Source organism: Neovison vison, chromosome 3, assembly GCF_020171115.1.
Source record: "Neovison vison isolate M4711 chromosome 3, ASM_NN_V1, whole genome shotgun sequence".
Classification (NCBI taxonomy): domain Eukaryota; kingdom Metazoa; phylum Chordata; class Mammalia; order Carnivora; family Mustelidae; genus Neogale; species Neogale vison.
The window spans coordinates 96,085,111-96,107,944 of NC_058093.1; the positions used below are offsets into that span (position 1 = coordinate 96,085,111).

Below are 22,834 nucleotides of genomic sequence, written 5' to 3' on the forward strand. Positions count from 1 at the left end.
GACAAAATTAGCTCCTAATGAATGTTATCCTGTCCCTGAACCCTGGAAATGTATTCACTAGTTCCTGAATTCCCCTTGGGCTCTGGAAGCCATCTGCCACCCTGAAATTGATTCTTGCCCTTATGTGCATCTCTGAGAACCATTTTGTTCTCCCATGCCTAGAGCAGCTTCTAGGTAAGTATGACTCACTTTAAGTACTAGTGACAGCGTTAACAACTAAGTTTACTAGCTCCTGAACACAAGATGTCTTTCCATTTTGTATGCCTTCTTTAATTTCTTTCAGCCATGTTTAAATTTTTTAGTTTACAAATCTTCTTTTCCCTCATCTTTGGTTTTGACGGTTTGATTGAATGTGTCTGAATATGGGTCTCTTTTGAGTTATATATAAAGTTCACTGAGCTTCTTGGGTATTAATATTTATGTCTTTCAACAAATTTGAGGTTTAGGGCCATTATTTCTTCAGATAATCTCCCTGCCCTTTTCCCCGTTCTCATGAGACCACAATATATATGTTGGTCTGCTTTATGGTACCCCACATGTCCATAGGCTCTATTTGCTTTTCTTCCATCTTTTTTCTTCCTTTTCCTTAACTCAGTCATTTCACTCCTATTTTCAAGTTTGTGGACTTTTCTAGCTCATATCTACTTTTGAATCCTTCTAGCAAATTTTTCCTTTCAGTTATACTTCTCAGCCCCAGAGTTTCTTTTCACTTCCTTGTTACCTATCTCTTTATCGAATTCCCATATTATTAATACATCATTTTCTTGACTATGTCCTCATCTTCCTATAGTTCTTTGAGCATCTGTAAGACAGTTGTGGTCTCTGTGTAGTATGTCCACCTCTGGGCTTTCTCAAGGATGGTTTCTGTTGTTAAATTTCATTACTTTGAATTGGTCATAGTTCTTTTTTTTTTTTTTTAATCTTGGGATTTTTTGTTAAAAACCTGACACTTATTTATTTATTTATTTAATATTTTATTTTTAAGTAAGCTCTACATCCAGTAAGGGGCTCAAACTCACAACCCTGAGACTGAGAGTCACATGTTCTACTGACTGAGCAAGCCAAGTGCCCCAAAACTGAACATTTAAAGCTTATATTGTGATAAACCTGGAAATCAGCTTTGCCACCTGCCGCAGGGTTTGCTGATTTTCTGGTTGTTACTGTATAGTATCCCTGTGCCTAGGACCAGAGAAACCTAAACTTATTAAGACCTTCCCAGATCTTTTCTAAGTCTGCACTTTCCCTAGGTATACACTGTGACTTTCTAAATTCCCTGTTTCTGCAACTGCTTTTTAATGACCTAGTCCTTAAAATGTCTAGCTGCCAAAAAAGGAGAAAGGGGAAAGTGAATGGGTAAAGAAAAATAACTCTGAGTCTTTAAATCCCCTGGAACCCACTTTAGATGGTGGGGTTGGGACAATGAGTGCTCATCTCTGTGTCTACACCTCTGTATTCACAAGCTGCTCCAGGTACATATGCATGGTTGCCTACCTCGGCAGTGAGAATGGGGAATACATAGCCACTAATGTGCTAAAAGCTGAAATTGACCCAAATTAACCACAATTTACTGTCTAAGACTTACCCTGGAAGTTTTAAGTCTTTGAATAGTGTGCAGAGCTCTAAAGCAGCTACATCAGGCAGACTGTGCTGGTATAATTATCTAGGTAGAGAGATGGATTCCTGGTTCTTCCTATTTCACCAACTTCCAGGATGTCATGCCACATTTGTACTCTTAAATTGTATAGTAATCACTTTTATTTTATTTATTTTTTTTTAAAGATTTTATTTATTTATTTGACAGAGAGAGATCACAAGTAGGCAGAGAGGCAGGCAGAGAGAGAGGAGGAAGCAGGCTCCCTGCTGAGCAGAGAGCCCGATGCGGGACTCGATCCCAGGACCCTGAGATCATGACCCGAGCTGAAGGCAGCGGCTTAACCCACTGAGCCACCCAGGTGCCCCTAGTAATCACTTTTAAAAGCAAGAAGAAACATATAAAATCTTTAACAATATTTAACCCAGTGTATCAAAACTACGATCATTCAATTTAATTAACATAAAATTTTTTTTTACTATCTTCAAAAGTGTGCGTTTTGGAAATATCAACTCAGATGGTAATTTCCAGTGGTTAAAGTGAAGTGTTGTACTGCTGAAACAATAACATGCTTAAGAAAACAATAGTTCACATTGCTTTTGTTTTACAGTTTAACCTTAGTCATAATTAAACAAAACATAAAGTCCCATTTCCCAAGTTGTGGTAGCCACATTTCACTTGCTCAGTAGCCCCACGTGGCAGTGGCAGCTCTAGACTCCCATCTCCAAAAAACCGAGATTTATAAGATGAAGTTTGGTTTGGTTTACCTTCTGTCCTTTACTGAAGGCCCTTCTATTCCTTGCTTTCCCAGAATGCCCACTGGATTTGGTTAGACACTCACCCTGGCCGGCAGTCAAGTCATCTGCAGAAGGCTGGCAGGTTGCTGTCTCCCTCTTAAAGGCCACCACACAGCATAGGAATGAGTGGCCGTATCTTCCAGGCATGAGTTTCCAGAAGGCATGAAATATGCGAGTCATTTGGTACTTGTCTTCCATTCTAGAAGCAGCAGCACATTCACACTCAATCCAGGAAAAACCCAGCAGTTCTGAAGAGAATCACAGGGCTGGCAGCAGCTTTGGCTTCATTTTACAAGCCCGAGGAAGTTCCGCTCTATGTATGCGAATCACGCTGTGAACATCCATGTGTTGGATACCAGCTGCTTCAGGGAAAACTGTTCTTAATATCGCTGAATGAGTGTGACAAAAAAGAACTTCAGCATTTTTCAATTTTGGGGTTTTTTTAAAAAAATTTTCAGATAACTAACACGGGATGGTGAATGTCAGCAAATGTGGGTTAAAACCATAAGAAGATACCATTTCACACACATCAAATTGGTTAAAAAAAATTATCTCTGTCAATGTCAAGAGCTGGCAAGAATAGAAAGTAAAATGAACTCTCATCCAGAATTAGCGGGAATGTAAGTTATTTCAGCCACTTTGGAAAAACGTGCCATTATCTGATCAAGCTGAAGGCACAGATCCCTCACCAGTATGTGCAGAAGTCCCCACTTATCCATGGGGGATATTTTTCAAGACCCCTACTGGATGCCTGAAACTGTGGACAGTACTAAACCCTATATATACTACGTTTTTTCCTACACATGCATACCCATATAAAGTTTAAAATTAGGCACAGCAGATGAGCAACAATAGAAGAGAACAATTATAACAATATACTGTAATAGAAGATGTGAATACAGTCTCTCTCTCATACTGTTTTCCTCCAATGCACACATGTCTATGATCAACTTTAATTTATAAATTAGGCAGATTAGTAAGAGATTAACAGTAACTAGTAATAAAACAGAACATTTATAATAATACACTGTACTAAAAGTTCAGTGAATGTGGTCTTTCTCTCTCACAATATTTCTTATTATACTGTACTCACCCTTCCCCTTGTGATGCTAAGGTGTAAAATGCCTAGGTGAGGAGATGAAGTGAAGGGAATGACGTGGGTGCTGTGGTGTAGTGTTCGGCTACTACTGACATTCTGAAGATATACCAGGAGGATCATCGGCTTCTGGACCACAGCTGACCACGGGTAACTGAGACCATGGATAAGAGGAGATGATGTGAGGTGATGTAATAATAAATGCACTTTTGTACCAACTCTTCTGCTTGTTCACTTAACAGCATATGTAGTGCAGGAACTTGATGGATTAGAGAAAGACGCAATGGTCCCCACCTTTGAAGACTGCATGATCTAGCAGATTCATGCCTTACATGCCTGCTGCTAAAGTATCCTGACAATCACAACTGGCCTCTTTTATGCTAGCATGAAGTACTTCATTAGATTAGCAAGAAGGGTTGGGTAAATGCATTGATGGATAGCTTACAGAGGTGGATATATGAAGAGTGGGACCAACCAGGTGGCAAACTGGATGACTAGTTTAGAGAGGAGAGGGTACAATTCTCAAAGAGCAGGATTTCAAATATATGCTTCACCCATTATATAGTTTTGCTGAAAATCAGCTCTAAATCTTAGGAATTATATGTCAAGTATATGGAAGATATCTTCTCATTTTGCCACTGGAACAACTGACATTTTCCTGCTTATCCTGTTCAGAAGTACATGGTGGTATTTAGCCAGACTAATCAAGAAAAAAAAAAAGAGAGTAGTTAAATAAATGAAATCCATTATGAAAGAGAAGTTACAAATGATACCACAGAAATAAAGTTACAAATGTAAAGAAGTTACAAATGATACCACAGAAATAAAACACCATGAACAATTATATGCCATCAAATTGGACAACCGAGAAGAGATCAAGTGTAGAAACATACAGTCTTTTGAGACTGAATCAGGAAAAAACAGAAACCGGAAAAGACTGATTACTAGTAATAAAATTGAATCTATAATCTAAAAACTCCCAACAGGGACGCGTGGGTGGCTTAGTTGGTTGGATGACTGCTTTCGGCTCAAGTCACGATCCTGGAGTCCCGGGATCGAGTCCCGCATCAGGCTCCCGCTCCACGGGGAGTCTACTTCTCCCTCTGACCTTCTCCTTGCTCATGCTCTCTCTCACTGCCTCTCTTTCAAATAAATAAATAACATCTTTAAAATAAATAAATAAATAATAAAAATTTAAAAATTAAAACTCCCAACAAACCAGTCTATGACCAGATGGTTTCAAGGTAAATTCTCGCAAACATTTAAAGAGTTAATACTTACTTTTCTCAAACTATTCTAAAAGACAGAAAAGGAAGGAATGCTTCCAAAATCATTCTATGAGGCCAGCATTACCTAGATAGGAAAACTAGACAAGGACACTATAAAAAAAAAAATTACAGACTAATATCCCTGATGAACATTGGTGCAAAATTCCTCAAAATTTTAGCAAACAGAGTTCAAAAATATATTAAAATGATCATTCACCATGACCAAATGGGACCTAATCCAGGGAAACAAGGATGGTTCAATATACATAAATTAATCAATGATATACCCCACTAACAAAATGAAGGATAAAAATCATACCAGCATCTCAAGAGATATAGAAAAAGCAGTTCACAAATGGTTTTTGCTAAGGTTTATCCCTTACCATGTGGAAAGCCCAAAGTGGGCCAAGCAACCCTCTTCCACTTACACCAACCTACACCAAATAGAATGGGATCCTCCTGGGCTGTCATGCAGGGGAAAGGGATAGAGGAGCCCTGGGGACCTTGACCACCTCCTCAGCTCACAGATCACTAGCCTCAACACCCTCATCACTAGGGGAATTTTCATGAGCTCTAACTCCCTGCCTTGCTTATGGAGTATCTTATCAATTTTCTACTCTAGTATAGTACCTATAAAGGCAGAGCAAAGTGACAATTATTGTCAGGAAATCTGAGGGGGTACAGCCTTAAGGGAGTCCCAACCAGTGCACACTTTCCTTAAAGTATTTTAAAACAACATGCAGGGGCGCCTGGGTGGCTCAGTGGGTTAAGCCTCTGCCTTCGGCTCAGGTCATGATCTCAGGGTCCTGGGATCGAGTCCCACATTGGGCTCTCTGCTCAGCAGGGAGCCTGCTTCCCTCTCTCTCTCTCTCTCTGCCTCTCTCTCTGCTTGTGATCTCTGTCAAATAAACAAATAAAATCTAAAAAAAAAAAAAACATGCATATTTGCACCCTGCTCCTTGTTACACCACCCACATTCATTTCCATATGAAAGTCTTTCCTGGTATCAGGAAAATACTGCCTCTCAATTTTGCAATCCTACACCTTACAAAATTGAATGTTCAGTTCCCACTCAGTATCTAATTTTTAAAAATAGTAAAATGAGGGGTGCCTGGGTGGCTCAGTGGGTTAAAGTCTCTGCCTTCGGCTCGGGTCATGATCTCGGGGGCCTGGGATCGAGCCCTGTGGTGGGCTCTCTCCTCAGCAGGGGAGCCTGCTTCTCTCTCTCTCTCTGCCTGCCTCTCTGCCTACTTAAGATCTCTGTCAAATAAATAAATAAAATCTTTTAAAAATAAGAAAAACAAAAATAGTAAAATGAACAGCAATATACCCACCACCTAGTTTTTAAAAAAATAGGATCTCTGCAGTACTTTTAATGTTTGTATGCTGCTCCCCAATTACATCCTATTGCCTTCCCCATAAACAGAACTACTGTTCTGAATTGTGTATAAATCATTTCCTTGCTTTTCTTTATAGGAATACTACATATGTACATATTCCTGAACAGCTTCTTGTTCGGAGTTTTTGATTTTAAACAAATGAAATCATACTGCAGAGATGCCTCTGTGATAAGCTTTTTATCCTGAGTTTTGTGCCATCCATTCTAGTAAGTGTCACAGTGGATTGTTCATTTTCACTGCTCTACGGACACACCGAAATAGGATTATCCTTTCTCCTGCTGAAGGGTGTCAGGGCTTCTAGTCTGCGGATTTTACAAAGTGCTGCTGTGAACACTCCTGCTCAAGTCTCCGGGTACACACACACACATAAATACTTCTTAAAAGCAGTAGTTCCAAACTTGGACGTGTATCAGAATCACAGGCAAAGTTTGCTCAAGCACATATTGCTGGCCCCAGACCACTCTCTGGTTCGGCAGGTCTGGGTGGCTAGAGAAGGTACATCTTTTTTTTTTTTTTTTAAGATTTTATTTATTTATTTGACAGAGAGAGATCACAAGTAGGCAGAAGCAGGCAGAGAGAGAGAGAGGAGGAAGCAGGCTCCCTGCTGAGCAGAGAGCCCGATGCGGGACTCGATCCCAGGATCCTGAGATCATGACCCGAGCCGAAGGCAGCGGCTTAACCCACTGAGCCACCCAGGCGCCCGAGAAGGTGCATCTTTTTTTTTTTTTTTTAAAGATTTTATTTATTTATTTGACAGAGACAGATCACAAGTAGGCAGAGAGGCAGGCAGAGAGAGAGAGGAGGAAGCAGGCTCCCTGCTGAGCAGAGAGCCCAATGCGGGACTCAATCCCAGGACCCTGAGATCATGACCTGAGCCGAAGGCAGCGGCTTAACCCACTGAGCACCCAGGCGCCCGAGAAGGTGCATCTTTAACAAGCTCCCAGGAGATGCTGATGCGGGATCACAGGGATGCAGGTCTGTAAGAACCTCTCCCTAAAGCACACGCCCATGGACAAGTTACTATATTGTAGGTTATGTATGTGTTCACATTTTATCAAAAAACACAAATTATATTTCCAAAGTTGCACCAATTTACACTGTTGCTAGCAATGGATGAGGCCTGGTTGCTCCAAATTCTTGTCGACACTCGAATACGGTCTAACTTCGAAATTTGTGCCCATTGGTTATGTGTAAAATGGTACCTCACTACAATTTTAATCTGCATTTCTCAAATTACTAAAGAGGATAAATAGCTCATAAATGTTTTGCTCATTCATTTTTCCTCCTTCTATGACCTTATTAATGTCTTTTTCTATTTTGCTAATAGGTTTTCAACCCTTTTTAACTAATTCATGGTGGGGAGGGGTGGATTTTTAAAACTGTTCTGGACACTAATTCATGTTGGCCGTCTGTGTGTAAATACCATTTTCCAGGCCATGGGTTCTCTCCTCATAGTCTTTATGCTGTATGTTGAAAAGAAGTTCTTAATATTAATGTAGCCAAATTAATCAATCTTTTCCTTTATGGTTTGTATTGTGTCTTTTTTTTTTTTAAGATTTTATTTATTTATTTGGAAAGACAGAGATAGTGAGATAACATAAGCTAAGAGAAGGAGAAGCAGACTCCCCACTGAACAAGGAGCCTGACATGGGGGCTTTGATATCAGGGTCCTGGGATCATGAGCTGAACCAAAGGCAGACACTCAACCAACTGATCCCCCCCAGGTACCCCCTTTGTCTTATTAAGAAGATCTCCTTACACTAAAATTGTAAAGCTACTTCCCCACATAGTAGCCTAAACATTTTATGTGGGGTTTTTTGTTTCCTGTTCTTTGTACTTACGTAAGTCTTTCATCTGCTAAGAATTAATTTTTGAGTAGGGAGTGATATAATAAGCATCCAATTTCATTTCTCTTCCCTCTTGGGATATAGGGAAAACATTTTGTCCAAGCACTATTTATTGAATATCCCATCATTTCCCCACTGATCTGCCCGTCTCTACCAGAATCTAAGTTTCCTTACATGTCTTGGGCTCTCTCTGTTTTTTTAAACTACCATACTCTTAATTATTATAGCATTATAATAAGTCTTAATATCTCATAAAGCAAACCCTCCTAATTTATTGTTCTTTTTCAAGAATAGTTTGGTTGTTTGTGGCCATTTATCTTCCATATACATTTCAGATTCAACAATTCTAGTTCCACCAAAACTCAAAAAAAAAAAAAAAAGAAAGAAAGAAAGAAAGGAAAAGGAAAAAAAAAAAACCCATTTGGGATTGTATTAGGAATAGTATAGGTAGGACATTGTGGGGGAACCGACATCTTTGTGATACCAATTCCTTATATGCAAGACACTGGCATTTCTCTCAATTTATGCCTTTTGTTTCAATAAAGTTTTAATATTTTCTCCTTTAAGAAGTTTGCATATCTTGCCTGAACAGACATTTGTCCAAAGAAGACATCCAGATGGCCAATAGACACAAGAAAAGATGCCTAGTATCACTCATCATCAGGGAAATGCAAATCAAAACTATCAAGATCTCTTCCCTCACCTGTCAGAATGGCTAACAACAAAATCATAAGAAACACCAAGTGTCAGTGAGGATGTAGAGAAAAACAAACACTTGTACACTGCTGGTAGCATGCAAGCTGGTACAGTTACTCCAGAAAACAGTATGGAGTTTCCTCAAAAAGTTAAAAATAGAACTACACTATGTCCACAAATTGCACTACTGGGTATTCACCAAAAGCATACAAAAACACTAATTCAAAGAGATACATGCATCCCTATGTTTATAGCCAGCATTATGGAAGCAACCCAAATGTCCATCAATTAATAAATGGATAAAGATGTGGTGTGTGTATATATATATATGTAATAGAGCATTACTCAGCCATAAAAAAGAATGAGTCTTGCCATTTACAACAACATGAATGGATCTATAGAGTTTAATGCTACATGAAATGTCAGAGAAAGACTAGTATATGATTTCATTCATCTGTAGAATTTAAGAAATAAAACAAATAAGCAAAGAGTAAAAAAAAAGAGAGAGAGAGGAAACAATTATGAAAAAGTCTTAACTACAGAGAACACACTGGTAGTTACCAGAGAGAAGGTGGGTGGGGGGTTGGGTGAAATAGGTGAAGGGGACGAAGGAGTGCACTTATCCTGGTGAGCACCAGGTGCTGTATGGAAGTACTGAATCAGTGTATCGTACACCTGAAACTAATAATGCATCGTATGTTAATGAACTGGAAGTAATATTTAGAAACTTAAAAAAAAAAACTCAACACTCTAAATATATGCATATATTTTGCCAAACTCAAGGCTAGGTAAATTTTTTGTTGTTATTGTAAATTGGTATTTAGGATTTCAGTTGCTTTGGCTATGGTTTTTCAGAGAATCTAGTATGTCATTTTCTTAAGCTTTATTTCATCTAAATGATTTTGTCACATGCAATGAAAGTAACAAAAGGTCTCTACCATGTCTGATAGGATTCAAATTTGAAAACATTATCTCCTAAATCAACACTCAACCAATTTCTACTCACAATTTCTTTTCTGAGAATCAGCCCAACACAGCTTTTGTCACTTCTCTCCATCACAACACAGGGGGAAAAAGAGTTAAGTGAGCAGAGGGGAGATAGAGACATTCATCATCTCTATTTAACATAGATTTATTAAAAACTAGGCTAAGAAAATAAAATCTTTAAAAAAAGTATTTTTTTAAAAGGCGCGCCTGAGTGGCTCAGTGGGTTAAGCTTCTGCCTTCAGCTCGGGTCATGACCTCAGGGTCCTGGGATCGAGCCCACATCAGGCTCTCTGCTCAGTGAGAACCTGCTTCCCCCCCTCTCTCCGCCTGCCTCTCTGCCTACTTGTGATCTCTCTCTCTCTCTCTCTCTCTCTGTTAAATAAATAAAATCTTAAAAAATAATAATTTTAAAAAAACTAGGCTAGGAGACTAAAATGGCAAAATATTGACAAGGGATGAACCTGCATAATGGATTTACAAGATTTATTTGTACTGTTCTTGCAACTTTCTAAGTTTGAAATAATTTCTAAATAAAATATTAAATAGAAAATGTAAGGAATAACAAAAATCATGAACATGCCCATACTAGAGTTATTGCCACACCTCCTGCAGAAGGAGTCGTTCCTGATCAAGACTCTCTCCTAAGAGGGCAATCCGTGGACATTCATGAACATTTCTCAGCTGTAGTTGAAGGGATCATCTGAGGAAATTAATCTGTTGGCTGGCCCATGACCCACAAATTATGCCTAATGCACTGGATGAAAAGATGAACTGGGCTGATCAGGTACTTTACAGAATTGGAAAAGTATATGAGTAAGCTAGGAAGCAAGAGAAGCTGGTACTGAAAGGTGGTGATGTGGAAGGGAGGAGAAGCTGTCTTGGATTCTAAGCAAGCTCAACGTCCACGGGAACCAAACTATGAACAAGACGTGGAAGGTAGCTAGCACCAGGACAGAAGGATGGTCACTTGGAGCCAGATCACATTCATGGTCACACACTAGCAGGGGGGATGCTGTGAATTCCTGCAGCTAAGCTTCTCTAGAGCCAACCCCAATTTTAAAACCTACTCCAGACTCTAGACTCCATGAGGTTAAGTCCTATGATGGTTCGGTTTCATTTCACGGCCTTCACTGCTCGCCATGAACCCTTACTTTGGGTCTTTATTTGTTATAATCAAACGAACCGAAGTAAATTCCACTAACCAGTAAGTTTCCCTGTGAAACTGAAAATGTACAATCTTTAATGATTTTGTAAATAGAAGTCCAAAGTCATATACAAAGTTCTGCCACTAAATGCTATATTATATTCATTGTATATAACTACATCAATAACCAAAGCCATTCTCCCTTGGTCAGCTAGACTGTTATGACAAAATACCATAAACAGAAAGTTTTCCCAACAAAAGAAATCTGCATCTCATGGTTCTGAAAGCTAGAAGCCTCAGATCATGGAGGAGCCACCATGGTTAGGTTTTAGTGAAGGCCCTCTTCTGGGTTGCAGACTGCTGTTTATAAGAATGAGAAAGCTCTCTGGGGTCTCTTTTGTAAGGACACTAATCCCATTCTTGAGAGCTCTATCCTCATGATCTAATCATGTCCCAAAAGGCCTCACCTCCTAAAATCATCACACTGGGGTTTAGGACTTCAACATGAATTTGGGGAGGACACAAACATTCAATTACCCCCCCCCCCCCGTTTTTTTAACTTTCTCCTTTTTCCTCTCTGGCCGTCTTCCTTTACAGAGCCAATATTCCACATAGAACCTATGTGAACACAGACAGTAAGGCAGACACTGGGTAGCCAGCCAGTTATTCACTAGCCTTCTTGCCTCTAGGCAGGATTCAAACCCCTGCACCAGCCAAAGGACAAGTTAACCAGATATCATGGTTACCACATGCTACATCCGAGACACACGAGTGAATTGAACCTCTGACCTTCCGTGCATCTGGCCACCCTTCTATAAGTGGCTCTTGCAGCCGGGTTGGGCTTCCACCTCCTCGGCTCCTCCCATCACTAACTCTGGAGAGCACATCGGGTAGTTGCAAACTTAGAACTGTCCTATGCACAGAGCTGGGAGGAGGGCTAGCAGAACTTACACCCATGCACCCATGAACATTTCTTCACAGGCAGGGAGCATTTACATACAGTAAACCGTTACAATGGATGTATAAAATTTCAGCTCGGTGTTGTCCATTTAATCCAGGATTGTGATTACTAAACAAGCTAATGTACTGTGTTTCTATCTGGAAATAATTCTCTACCACATCTGACAGGTTCCATACACCTTTCTCCCATCTCAGGGTCTAAGGATACAGTCCCCAGGGTCTTTTTGAGTTCTGTGATGCTTCTTAAAGTGTTACTGTTTTGTTTTCATTTCAGTGGTAGGCTGAGCAATGATTACTCGCTATTCTAACTCACATGAAGACTGGGGTGCCCACATTTACAGGTGAAATTCCCCTCACAATGCTGCTAAGTGATCTGAAGACAAATGCCAGGGTCTGTAAGAAGCGGTGCCTTTAAGATACACCATACATTATCTGTGCTTGAGAAACTCTGGATTAGTTTATTTAATTGTGGGACAATTACCTGCTCTAAGAGCATATATATTTAGATGATTTGCAACAGTTTCAGATCAAATCTTCAGTGATGAGGGTCACCTATACCCTGACTTTCTCACAGGACTTGCTGAGTTGAACTGTCCCCATTAGGACCTAAGCAGTCCTTCTTGGGCTGCACCCAGCAGCACCCCTATGTTTGGAGGTGGGTCAGCTTTCCCCACAGGTTAGTCCTACAACAGCTTCCAGAAGCAGTTTCCAACCAACCAGGATACCCTTGGGGAATCTCCAAAACCCAGGAAGGAAACCTGTCTGGCTCTCCAGCCAGATGGCGTTAAGATCTAAAACTCCTGGGCTCTTTGGACAGAGTCATTTTTATAGGCCTTCTATGGCTCAACTGAGATGCATCCAGTTGGGACTGAGCAACTTTTGCACAGACCCATTCCAGGAAAGCTGCCTTCTTAGGCCATAACCAATTAAGCTACACAAGCCTCCCGACAGCCAGCAGGAACAAGCTTTTCAAACTTATTCAAAGTACTTCTGCTCTCCTGGTTTGACCCCCACAGGGGGTTCAGCCTGTCACTGGACTGCGTAAAAAGAACATTTCATTTGCTTGTGATCTCCCCTGGCCAATCATTTGAATATTCTGAAGCAACAGAAATGAAAAACAGCCCTTAAGAGTATCAGCTGCTGAAAATGTAAAACTCTGTGCAGAGAGGAGCTCTTGCCATTTGGCCAGGGAGGGCAGGGCACCAGGAAGTTTCCCGCCAGTTTGCAAGGACCAGGTTCGGCCTCAACCAAGAAAGACTGGCCTCCCCCCACTGTAGTCCTCCCTCCATGACGTTATGCATTCAGGCCCAGAATAGTTGAGAACGTTTGGGAAATTCACACTCCAAAAATATTTCCTTTTTTCCTGTAGGCAAGATAACACAGGAGTGACAGTGGGTTACTAAGAATGCAGTTCCCTCATTATGTAACGGGGACAAAAATAAAGAGTGTTCTGGGCCAAAAATAGAGCTGAGAAAGAAGAATGTGAATAAATAGCACCAAGAAGTCATTATTTACTCAAACTGTCAAATGGCTGAAGAACTTAAGAAAAGTTTTGATCTGTGTCTCATCACTTGTTAGTCAGGTCTGACTAGTCCCTGGAGGGAGCCAATGTCACATTCCTGACAAATGCTTAACAGAAGCCAACGTGTGTGCAGAGAGGCTGCTTAACGAAAGGTGAGCAACACCGGCGCTTGTTCTCCTTCCCTGTCATTAGCAAGCGAGTTAAGACTGAGGATTCCTGGATGCTGTATATAATGGCATTTCCCCACAGACATCCTTCTTCCATGGGTCCTGTAACAAAAAGGGTGCAGATCTCACTAGAGTGGGGTCAGAGCAGTCCTCTTGCCGGGGGCTGCTTACGTGGCAAGTGGCTGTGCTTAGGCTAGTGACATACCACAAATCCGAGCCAGGCACTGCCTCTCATGACAGAGCAGCTGGCCCCTCAGGTCAGAGCCATACAGAACACATCAGCCTTCACTTACCACCTCCTGCACTTCAAGTCCTGCCAGTGTCACCTGCTAAATGTCTCATCCCATCACCACCACTGCAACTATCAAGGCCATGGCCATCCCTTGCAGGGATCACTGTGCTCCTAAGAGTCTGAGTCAAATGCTCTTCTCTCTCTACTGAAAACCTTTCCAGCTCCTCCACTATCACTTGACAAGGTCCAAGTTCTTACAGAGGGAAGGAAGGCTCTGGAACCTACCACCACTTCCTCTGCTACTACCTTGCCTCTCTTTCCTATCACTATTTGCCCTGGCCACACCAACACCAACACCATGTCTGCAGGACTCTCCAGATAAGCCCCTCAGTCTGGAACGTGCCTCGACTCTTCCCGACTTCCCACCCCAGTCCTCTTACTTGACAGAGTCTATTTGGCTGTTAAATACGGTTTCCTCCAGGGAGGCTGTGACCCAAGGAGCAGAAAAGGGATCAAAAGAAATCAGTTCATTTGATGAGATGGTGGGCAATTTCAGTCACTCTTCTCTTGATGGGGCTATCCGGGCCGCCATCTCTAGGAACACTGGCTGGGTGGGTGTATTCCTCAAGTTAAACAATGGCTAACCATTCATTTGCCCACAGCTGTACCACTTTCCAGTACAGTTCCTATAAACAGTTTTTATTAAACAACTACCTATACTATGCTGGGCATTTCAGTTAGTATCTTAGTTAGTTAGTTAGTATCTTGTTTATTTAATTTTGTTACAATGTGTCAGATACTTATTTTTGTCCCCACTTTGGCTGAGGAAGGCATTAGGTACCAGCCCAGGATCTTGTGCCTAATTAAGGAAGGCAGAGAACGAAGCTTCTCTATCCAAAAGTGGGCCCATGCTTTTACACATCATGCCCTGTGGCCTGCCACCAACTAGATGGGCATCCGTCCAATCATGTGGCTTAAATTATGATCCCTGCTCCCTTTCAAAAAAGAAAGACACGTTGATGTCCTAAACACCTAGTACCTCAGAAAGCACTGTTTGAAGCACAGTCATTGTGGATACAAGAGTTCAGATGAGGTCATGCCAGTGGCACAGGAACAAAAAAGAGACAGACACACAGGAGAGAAGGCCACGTGACAACAGAGGTATAGACTCTAGTTCTGTCCCTGCAAGCCAAGAATAGCAAGGACTTCCGGCAGCCAACTGAAGCCAGAAAAAGGCAGGGAAGGATTCTCCCCGACAGGTTTCAGAGGAAGCAAAGGCCTGCCAACACCTTGATTTCACACCTGTAGCCTCCAGAACTGTGAAAGAATAAATTTCTGCTGTTTTAAGTGCCCAGTCTGTGGTACGCTGTTACAGAAGTCTTAGTAAACAAATACAGTGACTCGTTCTCATTTTCTTCCCTGGGGAATACTTTTTATCACAAGCTTAGGGACCGTAGATCACCATCTCACCAGCTTTGAACCCAACCAGCAGCTTCTCCAGCATGAGCCAGCCCAGCGTGCACAGGTCTCCCTCAGGCTATTCATCTGCCTTATTCTGGGACAAGATGAAGACAAATCTGCAAACTTAAACAAAGGACAGTCCATCACGGTTTTACCTGGGGAAAAAAATCCAGCTGTTTATCAACCAGAGAGGGAAAAAACGTAGTTTTCTTAGAAAGGCTCATCCACGGACTCCTGGGTGGTTCAGTGGGATAAAGCCTCTGCCTTCAGCTCAAGTCATAATCCCAGGGTCTTGGGATCAAGTTCTGCATCGGGCTCTCTGCTCAGCAGGGAGCCCGCTTCCACCCCGCCTCTACCTGCCTCTCTGCCTACTTGCGATCTCTGTCAAATAAATAAAATCTTTAAAAAAAAGAAAGAAAGAAAGAAAAGAAAGGCTCATCCAGTTGGAAAGCCTCAGGGGTATGTGTGTCTTTGTGGTGACATTGAGGTCTCTGCCAAGAACTGTCAGAGGACCCCACAGCCAAGGAGGGCCACACAGAGGGGACATGAGGGTGATGCCCACAGACCAATCAGAGACTGGCCCACACGACTAGGGGCCAAGTAGGGGCCTTCTGTTCAGCCATCTTCCTTGCCTGGTAAACTCACCCAGGAAGGCTCTCCACAACAGATGATGCTGTTCATTTGAGGGAGATTTACCCACGACCACCCATCAGACATCACAAGCCGCCAGGGGGAAACTTCTGGCAAAGAAGGCATGCTAAGATGAACGAACTTTATTCTATATTTTAAGAATTAGTCAAGCCCTTTATAGAGGCTGAGGCCATGCCCCACTTCTCAAGAGCTGGAGAAACCCTGGCAACAGGCCTCTGGCTTCCAGAACCTCATGTTCTGAAATATTCTGGCTTCATGGTGCCCAATGCAAAAAACTAGAGTCCAGAAGATTCCAACACTACAGTGGGGCCTCTCTCATCATCAAGAGGCTTTCATCCATTCATTGTTTGTGGAGTGCCAAGCCCTATCCATTACCCTTTGTGTCCAGAAGGGAGAAGGGAGAAGGCAGCAGGAGTGGGGCAGGGAAGAGGGGTACGGTTGGCTTGAAACAGTGGCTTCATGCTCTTGGCCTCTACCATACCCTACTTACACCCCACCTAGAAGCCCCTGCCCTCAAGTTCCCGGCAATGAACAGTGCATGACAACAACCACAACCCCATCTGGCTTGAGTAGAGGTGTTAAATGCACCCATCCTCCCTCTGGACAGTATACTTCTCTCTTTCCCAGTAAGAACTGTATTACCTTTCTGTGTGCAGTTGCTACTCTGCACCCACAGGTATGCAACAATCCATCCTGAGTTCTTGTCTTATTTGACGTCTCAATGGCATCTGACACAGTTGATCACCTCCCACCTCCTTCAAATATTTTCCTTCCTAGCTTCTGAAACATCATCACACTTACCGTTCTCTTTCCACCTCAGCACTTGTTCCTCCTTAGCCTCCTGTGGCAGTCCTCCTCCTCTTCCTGATCTCTGGTTCAATCTCCAGACCTTCTCTTCCCGCTGCATTCACTCCGTAGGGCTTTCCTACTGTCTGTGCTTAAGTACATATCTATATTTAAATTTCTCAATTTACTGCACAAGTTCTAACCTTTCCCTGAGACCCCAAACTCACTTAATCACTTGGGTGTTTTGTTATTTTGCTGTGAAACAAATGTAGTTTAAAATAAAAACATTACCTCACCCCATTTCTGAGACTCCGCAATCCAGGGCTTTACATTTGCTATTCCCTGTCTGGAATCATTTCCCAGACTCTCACAAGATTGGTTTGCCCACTTCCTTCAGGTCTCTGCTCAAATGTCACCATCTCACAGATGTTCCCTTATCACCTGTCTAAAAAGAACACTGAATGGCTCATTTTAGATAATTTATTTGTACTTGGTGTCTCTGAAAGCAGTATTTATGGGGTCTTTTATCTGTCCGGTTCACTGCTGTATCCCCATTGCCAGGACAGTAAGTACCTGGCATATAGTTGGCACTCAATAAACACCTGCTGGACAAATGAATAAAATACAAATAGAAATGGTTAGAAATGCTTAGAAAATCTGAATTACTATGGTGCTATAGGAATTTATAGGTGTGGGAGGGTCCCAGAGTGAGGACATTTAGTTGGTTCCACAAGCATTTGTCAGGCTCTTTATAGCACATTACAAAGCACAGAGGAAGATTTAAAAAAACAAAAAATAAAACAACAACAACAAAAAGAACCACGGATGTAACTGTGACTTTCCAATTTAGTACAAGATCCAGGATGTGTATACACTTTCTTAGCTTCTCCAATCCATTTGCCCTGCTACAGTGTGGTCTGAAACCAACCATGTCACTCCCTTGATTAAAACTCTTCAATGACTGGGGCACCTGGGTGGCAAGGTCAGTTAAGCAACTGTCTCGGTTTCAGCTCCAGTTGTAATCTCAGGATCATGGGACTGAGCCCTGGGTTGGGCTCTCTGCTCAGAGCAGAGTCTGCTTAAGACTCTCCCCTTTACCCTGCCCCCCCACCCCACTCTCTTATATGCTCTCCCTAAAAATAAATAAATCTTTAAAAACAAAAACAAAACTCCTCAATGACTCACTACTGCCCTGAAGATAAAACCCAAACTTGTGGTTCTACTTAACACAGAATTTCTTGGTCTCATGTCAGGTTACCTAACCAGCTCCATTTCTTGTCTCTTTTCACTCCCAGCAAACTAAAAGGCTGGCCTATCTCCAAAGATCTGTTTTCCTGTGTCTCTGAGTTTCTGCCTATTTGTTCTCTACCTGTAACACTCTTCCCATGCCCTGCAGCCAATCTCTTTTGCTATGTAACAAACCACCCAACTCTCTCTTCCTCCATCAGGCTTCTCCACAGATCTCAGAGTTCCCAGAGGAAGAGAGGCAAGCCCCAAGTTGCAAGTACTTTTCAAGTCTCCGCCTGTGTCACACTTGCTAGTACTCCAGTGACTGAAGAGGTATGGTTAAGTCCAGACTGGAAGACAAGTAATGTCCAAATATACAAAGTAAACCCCACTTCATGGGAGCAGCAGCAAAAGCACAATAAATGATCAGCAAATGTACAGGACGTAGTTCTTTAACAGCAACTTACCATACTTCCCCAACTCTTTATCAGCTCCTACTCATCTTCTGGTCTCAATCTAGAAATTACCTCTAAAAAAGATTTCCCTTATCCCTAAAGCCTGAGTGAAAAACCTCTCTCATCACACCTTATTATTACACACATTACTCTCTTCACTAATATTGCATGTATTACTCTCTGTTGCCGGTGAATGAATGAATGCATTTATACAATAAATGCTGGACTTCCAATTCATTCAGATGAGTTGACTGTACTCTCCATTTTATTGCAATGTAACATGAACCCTCCCTACATGACAGAAAGGTCACTGAAAAGGAAGGAGTGTTCTGGTGTCTATTTCATCTTTACTGCCTAGCACAGCACCTGATATAAAATAGGTACTTAAAAATATCTATGAAATAAACCAACACATAACTATAATAAAAGTAAACTGGGTAACTGCCACTAAGAAAGAAGGCACCAAGAGTGTACTTGAGACCCCTGCCAGACTCAGCAGGCTGCAAACATTTAGAAGATGTGAGACAGCATTAAACTAACTGAAATAAGACTAAAGTGACAGAGGAGAGAGAAGACTTTCCTTTTTATTAGATTCACAGTGCCATTTTAAAGTTCAACTTCTCTTTGAAAAACATTTCTTTGCTATTAACTTCCTCATTGGAAAGCAAACAAATCCTGTCCTTGAAAGATACATTTTCTACCTGGTACAGCACTCAGTACTCAAGCCTGCATCTGCAAGGTTTGCCAGCAGCAATCAAGTTCAGCATCTCAGAGAAAAGCACTGTGAAGGCTGAGAGGTCACCAACCAGGGCCTCCCCTACTTCATATATACTTATATACATATATATGTACATATATGCATATATATGTACACACACATTTTTTTTTACAAAAATAATATAATAGGGTTTTACACAGCTCTATTAATTCTTTAAATTACATAGCAAGGTCTATGCTTCAGTATAACCATTTTTTGCTTTGGATTAAAATGAGAATTTTAGGCTTAAAAATAGATTTCAGATTACTGAACAGAGGCCATACAGCAACACAGACTTAATAATCTTGATCACCACAAAACTAGAAATATGCTATTATCCTTACGCTGGGTGCTATATATCCACATCAATTATTTTCGTTTTAACTAAGACACAAAGCAAAATAGTTCACTGAAATAATCTTGTATTCACTACATTAACACACACACCAAATTATACTAAGTGCATGATAATCTCTATGTTCCAAAAGCTATATTTGTAGCATGTGCTCATCGCTACTCCATTAAATATAGTATCTAGCCAGCAATCACAAAAAAGGAAATGCATGCTGTACAGCAGAAGAGAAGTCTGTAGGTTGATATCTTACAGGCAACCAAAAACCAAACAACAGAAACAAAACTTACGAGATAAAATACAAAACTAATTTGCAGTGACATTTAATATATAGTTTACACTTAGATTATAGTTACATGGGAAAACACATAAACTATATGAAATTCCAAGTTTTCTCCTAGAATATTCAAAATACTAATCAAAAGTTAATTAGTACAACCAAGATGGCCACTAGATGATTGAATAAACAGAATGTCATTTAGTATTTCAAAAACACAGATTCTGGGAAGAGAAGATACCACCAAAATATCCAGAAATCTCAATTAACAGATACTCTGTTTTGTATACCTGATACTAACAAATGCAACAAATGTGTTTACACAGACTATGAATGCAAGGCCATAGCCTAAGGGATAGTCACAGGAAAGAATAAATGAGCAAGATCCCACTGGAGTGAGTACAGAGAGCTCCTGCTGTTTTTCTGGTCCCTGCACATCTCCCTACAACCTACCCCTGACCCCTGGTCAAACAAGGGTCATTTCTTTTTGGGAACAAATCTTTCAACAGCTCAAGCCCATTCTCTCTGACCCAACCAAGATACAACAGAGCTCAAGCATGGTGCTGGAAAGTCTTTCAGATGCTGGTATGATTCCTGATCACTGGACTAGACAGGTCCTCTTCATGGCCTCTTGAGTTCTGACTGGCACAACCTTCTTCCCTCAGAAGGGGTCAGCATGGTCTCTGAAGCCATAAATGAGGTGGCTCTAGAAGAATTAGAAGAAGGAAGTATCTGATGAAAAGGCACCTGCAAGTCTGAAATCCTCTTTGGTGAGAACACTGTACATGCGCTGAGGCAGAGCTCGGGAGTACGGAGCAGGGCGTGGCACAGTGGTGCGCAAAATGAGTTCCCGGCCAGCAGGAGGTGGGAAGTCTGACACCGAGTTCTGCCTTCTCTCTTCTGGAGAGCCCATTCTCTTCAGTTCCTCTTCTGGTGGAGCCACGGCTGCAGCCTTGAACAGAATCAAATGCTAAATTCAAGAGCAAGTCCAATGCTAAAACTTAGACCATTTTGAAGGACAGATGAAATAAACATGACAAATACATTTTTAAATGTTCTACATTACTTGGTAATGCAGTCAGCCATGTTATGATTACTCAGAAACCAACACAGAAAAAGCAAGAAGCTTGAAAAACTGCATGAGCAGCCAGAGATTACACATAAATTGGTGACAGAGACAAAAGAGATAATGACTGCTAGGCAATCTGCTTTGAAAAGTGAGGGCCATATTCCAACATCTGAAGAAGAGGGAAAATGTAGCAGTGGTTTCTACACATTTCTTCTAGCAACAACCCAAGTTCAAGTCTAATGTCCTCAGTCCAGTAAGGAGCTGCTTCTCCTCCAGAGTCTGGAGAGATGTTTTTTATCTCCACTCTTTCATTTCTTTTTAAAGTTCATTTGCCATATTAAAACTGGGGACGCTGGTTTTGTTTGCTGAGTGGGTAAGGTGATACAGAAATGACAGAAGTCCATGTAATGTAGCAATGGCCACAAAAGACATGTTTTCAATATTAAAGGCATCTATTTTTTGCATTAAAACTCCATAAAAAACATTCAACTAGAGCTTTCCTTTTACTGTTGATCACTATACTTCTTTCATTTCTCTGATTACTAGATTCCTTTCAAAATACCATTGATTGAAAAAAAAATAAAGTACTGTCTTGGCAATGGAAATATGAAATCATGTTATACTAAACATCAGCATGAAAAGTGTGCCAAATCCAGACTGTTAAAGAGGTGGTTAGTCTTAATGACCTTATGAAGTTAGAGGGATGGGAAGGAACAAGGAACTATGAGGGACAAAGGCTATTTTGTTACCTCATCAGAAGATTCAGTCAGCTTGAGAAAAGGTGAGAAAAGAAACAGTGATGAAAAGGAAACAAGCAAGATGGTTTAAAAAGAGCTAGACGAGATTTCAAGATCATTTCAAAGACAGCATGCACTACATTAAGGAATAGGATCCTATCAAAAGAATATCAAGACAAACACACACCACATAAAACACACCTAGCTGTTAAATTGAGCAGACATACCCTACTTCTCATGCATCTGATGGTTCAACAGGCAATGTACAGTCATTTAATGGGCAAAACTGATAAAACTGAAGCAAATCCAATCTGTGGTTTATTTGCTGAATTCCAGTGGAATACACCACTGACACATGTAATCATGATGAAGTTTATTAAAATGTGTAATTTTAAGCAAAGAGTTCTAAATACGCAAAACTGCTATATGCTATACAAAATTCTCACTAAAATTTCATTACCTTCTAATAAAGTGAAAATTGATATAAAATAAAATAAAGTAAATAAAAAATAGTAAATAAGTAAAATAAAAAATCAGTAAAATTGATATAAAGTGTCAGTTAATTATGAAAAGTTACATAAATAAACTGTAATTGTTTACATCATGCAGATATTTAAGGTCTGAGTTTAAAAATGTACCAACCAGGTGCTTGTTACATGGATTAAAGTCTACCAATTCCCTAAAAACATTCCCTACAAGGTTTGAAAGTTTGAAATCTTTTATAATTACATAATGCAGGAAAAATGTGCAATTTCATCCCTTAATGGGTATTAGCTATACAAGGCCACTGAAAAGATGATACACTCCTGTATTTATTAATGTAATAAGGTAACTAAGAGGAAAACAAGAATAACATAGTAAATCACAGAATATAATCCTATTTTTGTAAAATATACATATATTTACATATACTGCATGTCAAATGCTGACGGTGATCATCAGAGGGTAGTGAGATTAATGTGATTAAATTTTCCTTTAAAATTTTCTGTATTATCCTATGTTTTACAATGAGCCTTTACTGAGATTACTGGAGGGGGGTAAAAGGGGGAAGTTACTGCCACTCTAGGAAAAACAATTTTGCTTAAATATTTACAGCAAGTAATAGTCTCAGCATTAAAAATAAAAATGCCTAAAATCTTTAAAAAAATAAAATAAAAATGCCTTAGATTTCAGGTCCTCTTAACACACAAGCTTCTTAAAGTAAGGACAGAGGAAAGAATATCGGCAACAGGAGGAAAATTCATATTGGTGGTGACAAGGAAATGGGGTTGTTAACTTTCGGTTAGTAAGCTACTGAAAGATAAAGGATGCAAAAAACGAACTTAGCTCCTGATTTCATGCCAAAGACAAAAACA

The 22,834-nt window shown here is 40.7% G+C and overlaps 1 protein-coding gene across 3 annotated transcripts in view; it reads right to left on the reverse strand.

Moving 5' to 3' along the window:
- Window positions 1-18,853: 18,853 nt before the first annotated feature.
- The window catches only part of RAB3GAP1 (RAB3 GTPase activating protein catalytic subunit 1), a 121,696-nt gene continuing 117,715 nt past the window's right edge, over window positions 18,854-22,834 (reverse strand). For 2 of the 3 annotated variants that reach the window (XM_044242585.1, XM_044242583.1), the window contains 2 exons: window positions 21,492-21,512; window positions 18,854-20,625 (listed from right to left, as the gene is read on the reverse strand). In XM_044242585.1, coding sequence (XP_044098520.1) covers window positions 20,389-20,625; window positions 21,492-21,512 — 258 coding nt within the window. In that variant the 3' untranslated portion in view covers window positions 18,854-20,388. The remainder of the gene's footprint in view (window positions 20,626-21,491; window positions 21,513-22,834) is intronic. The other variant, XM_044242584.1, reaches the window with a different exon arrangement.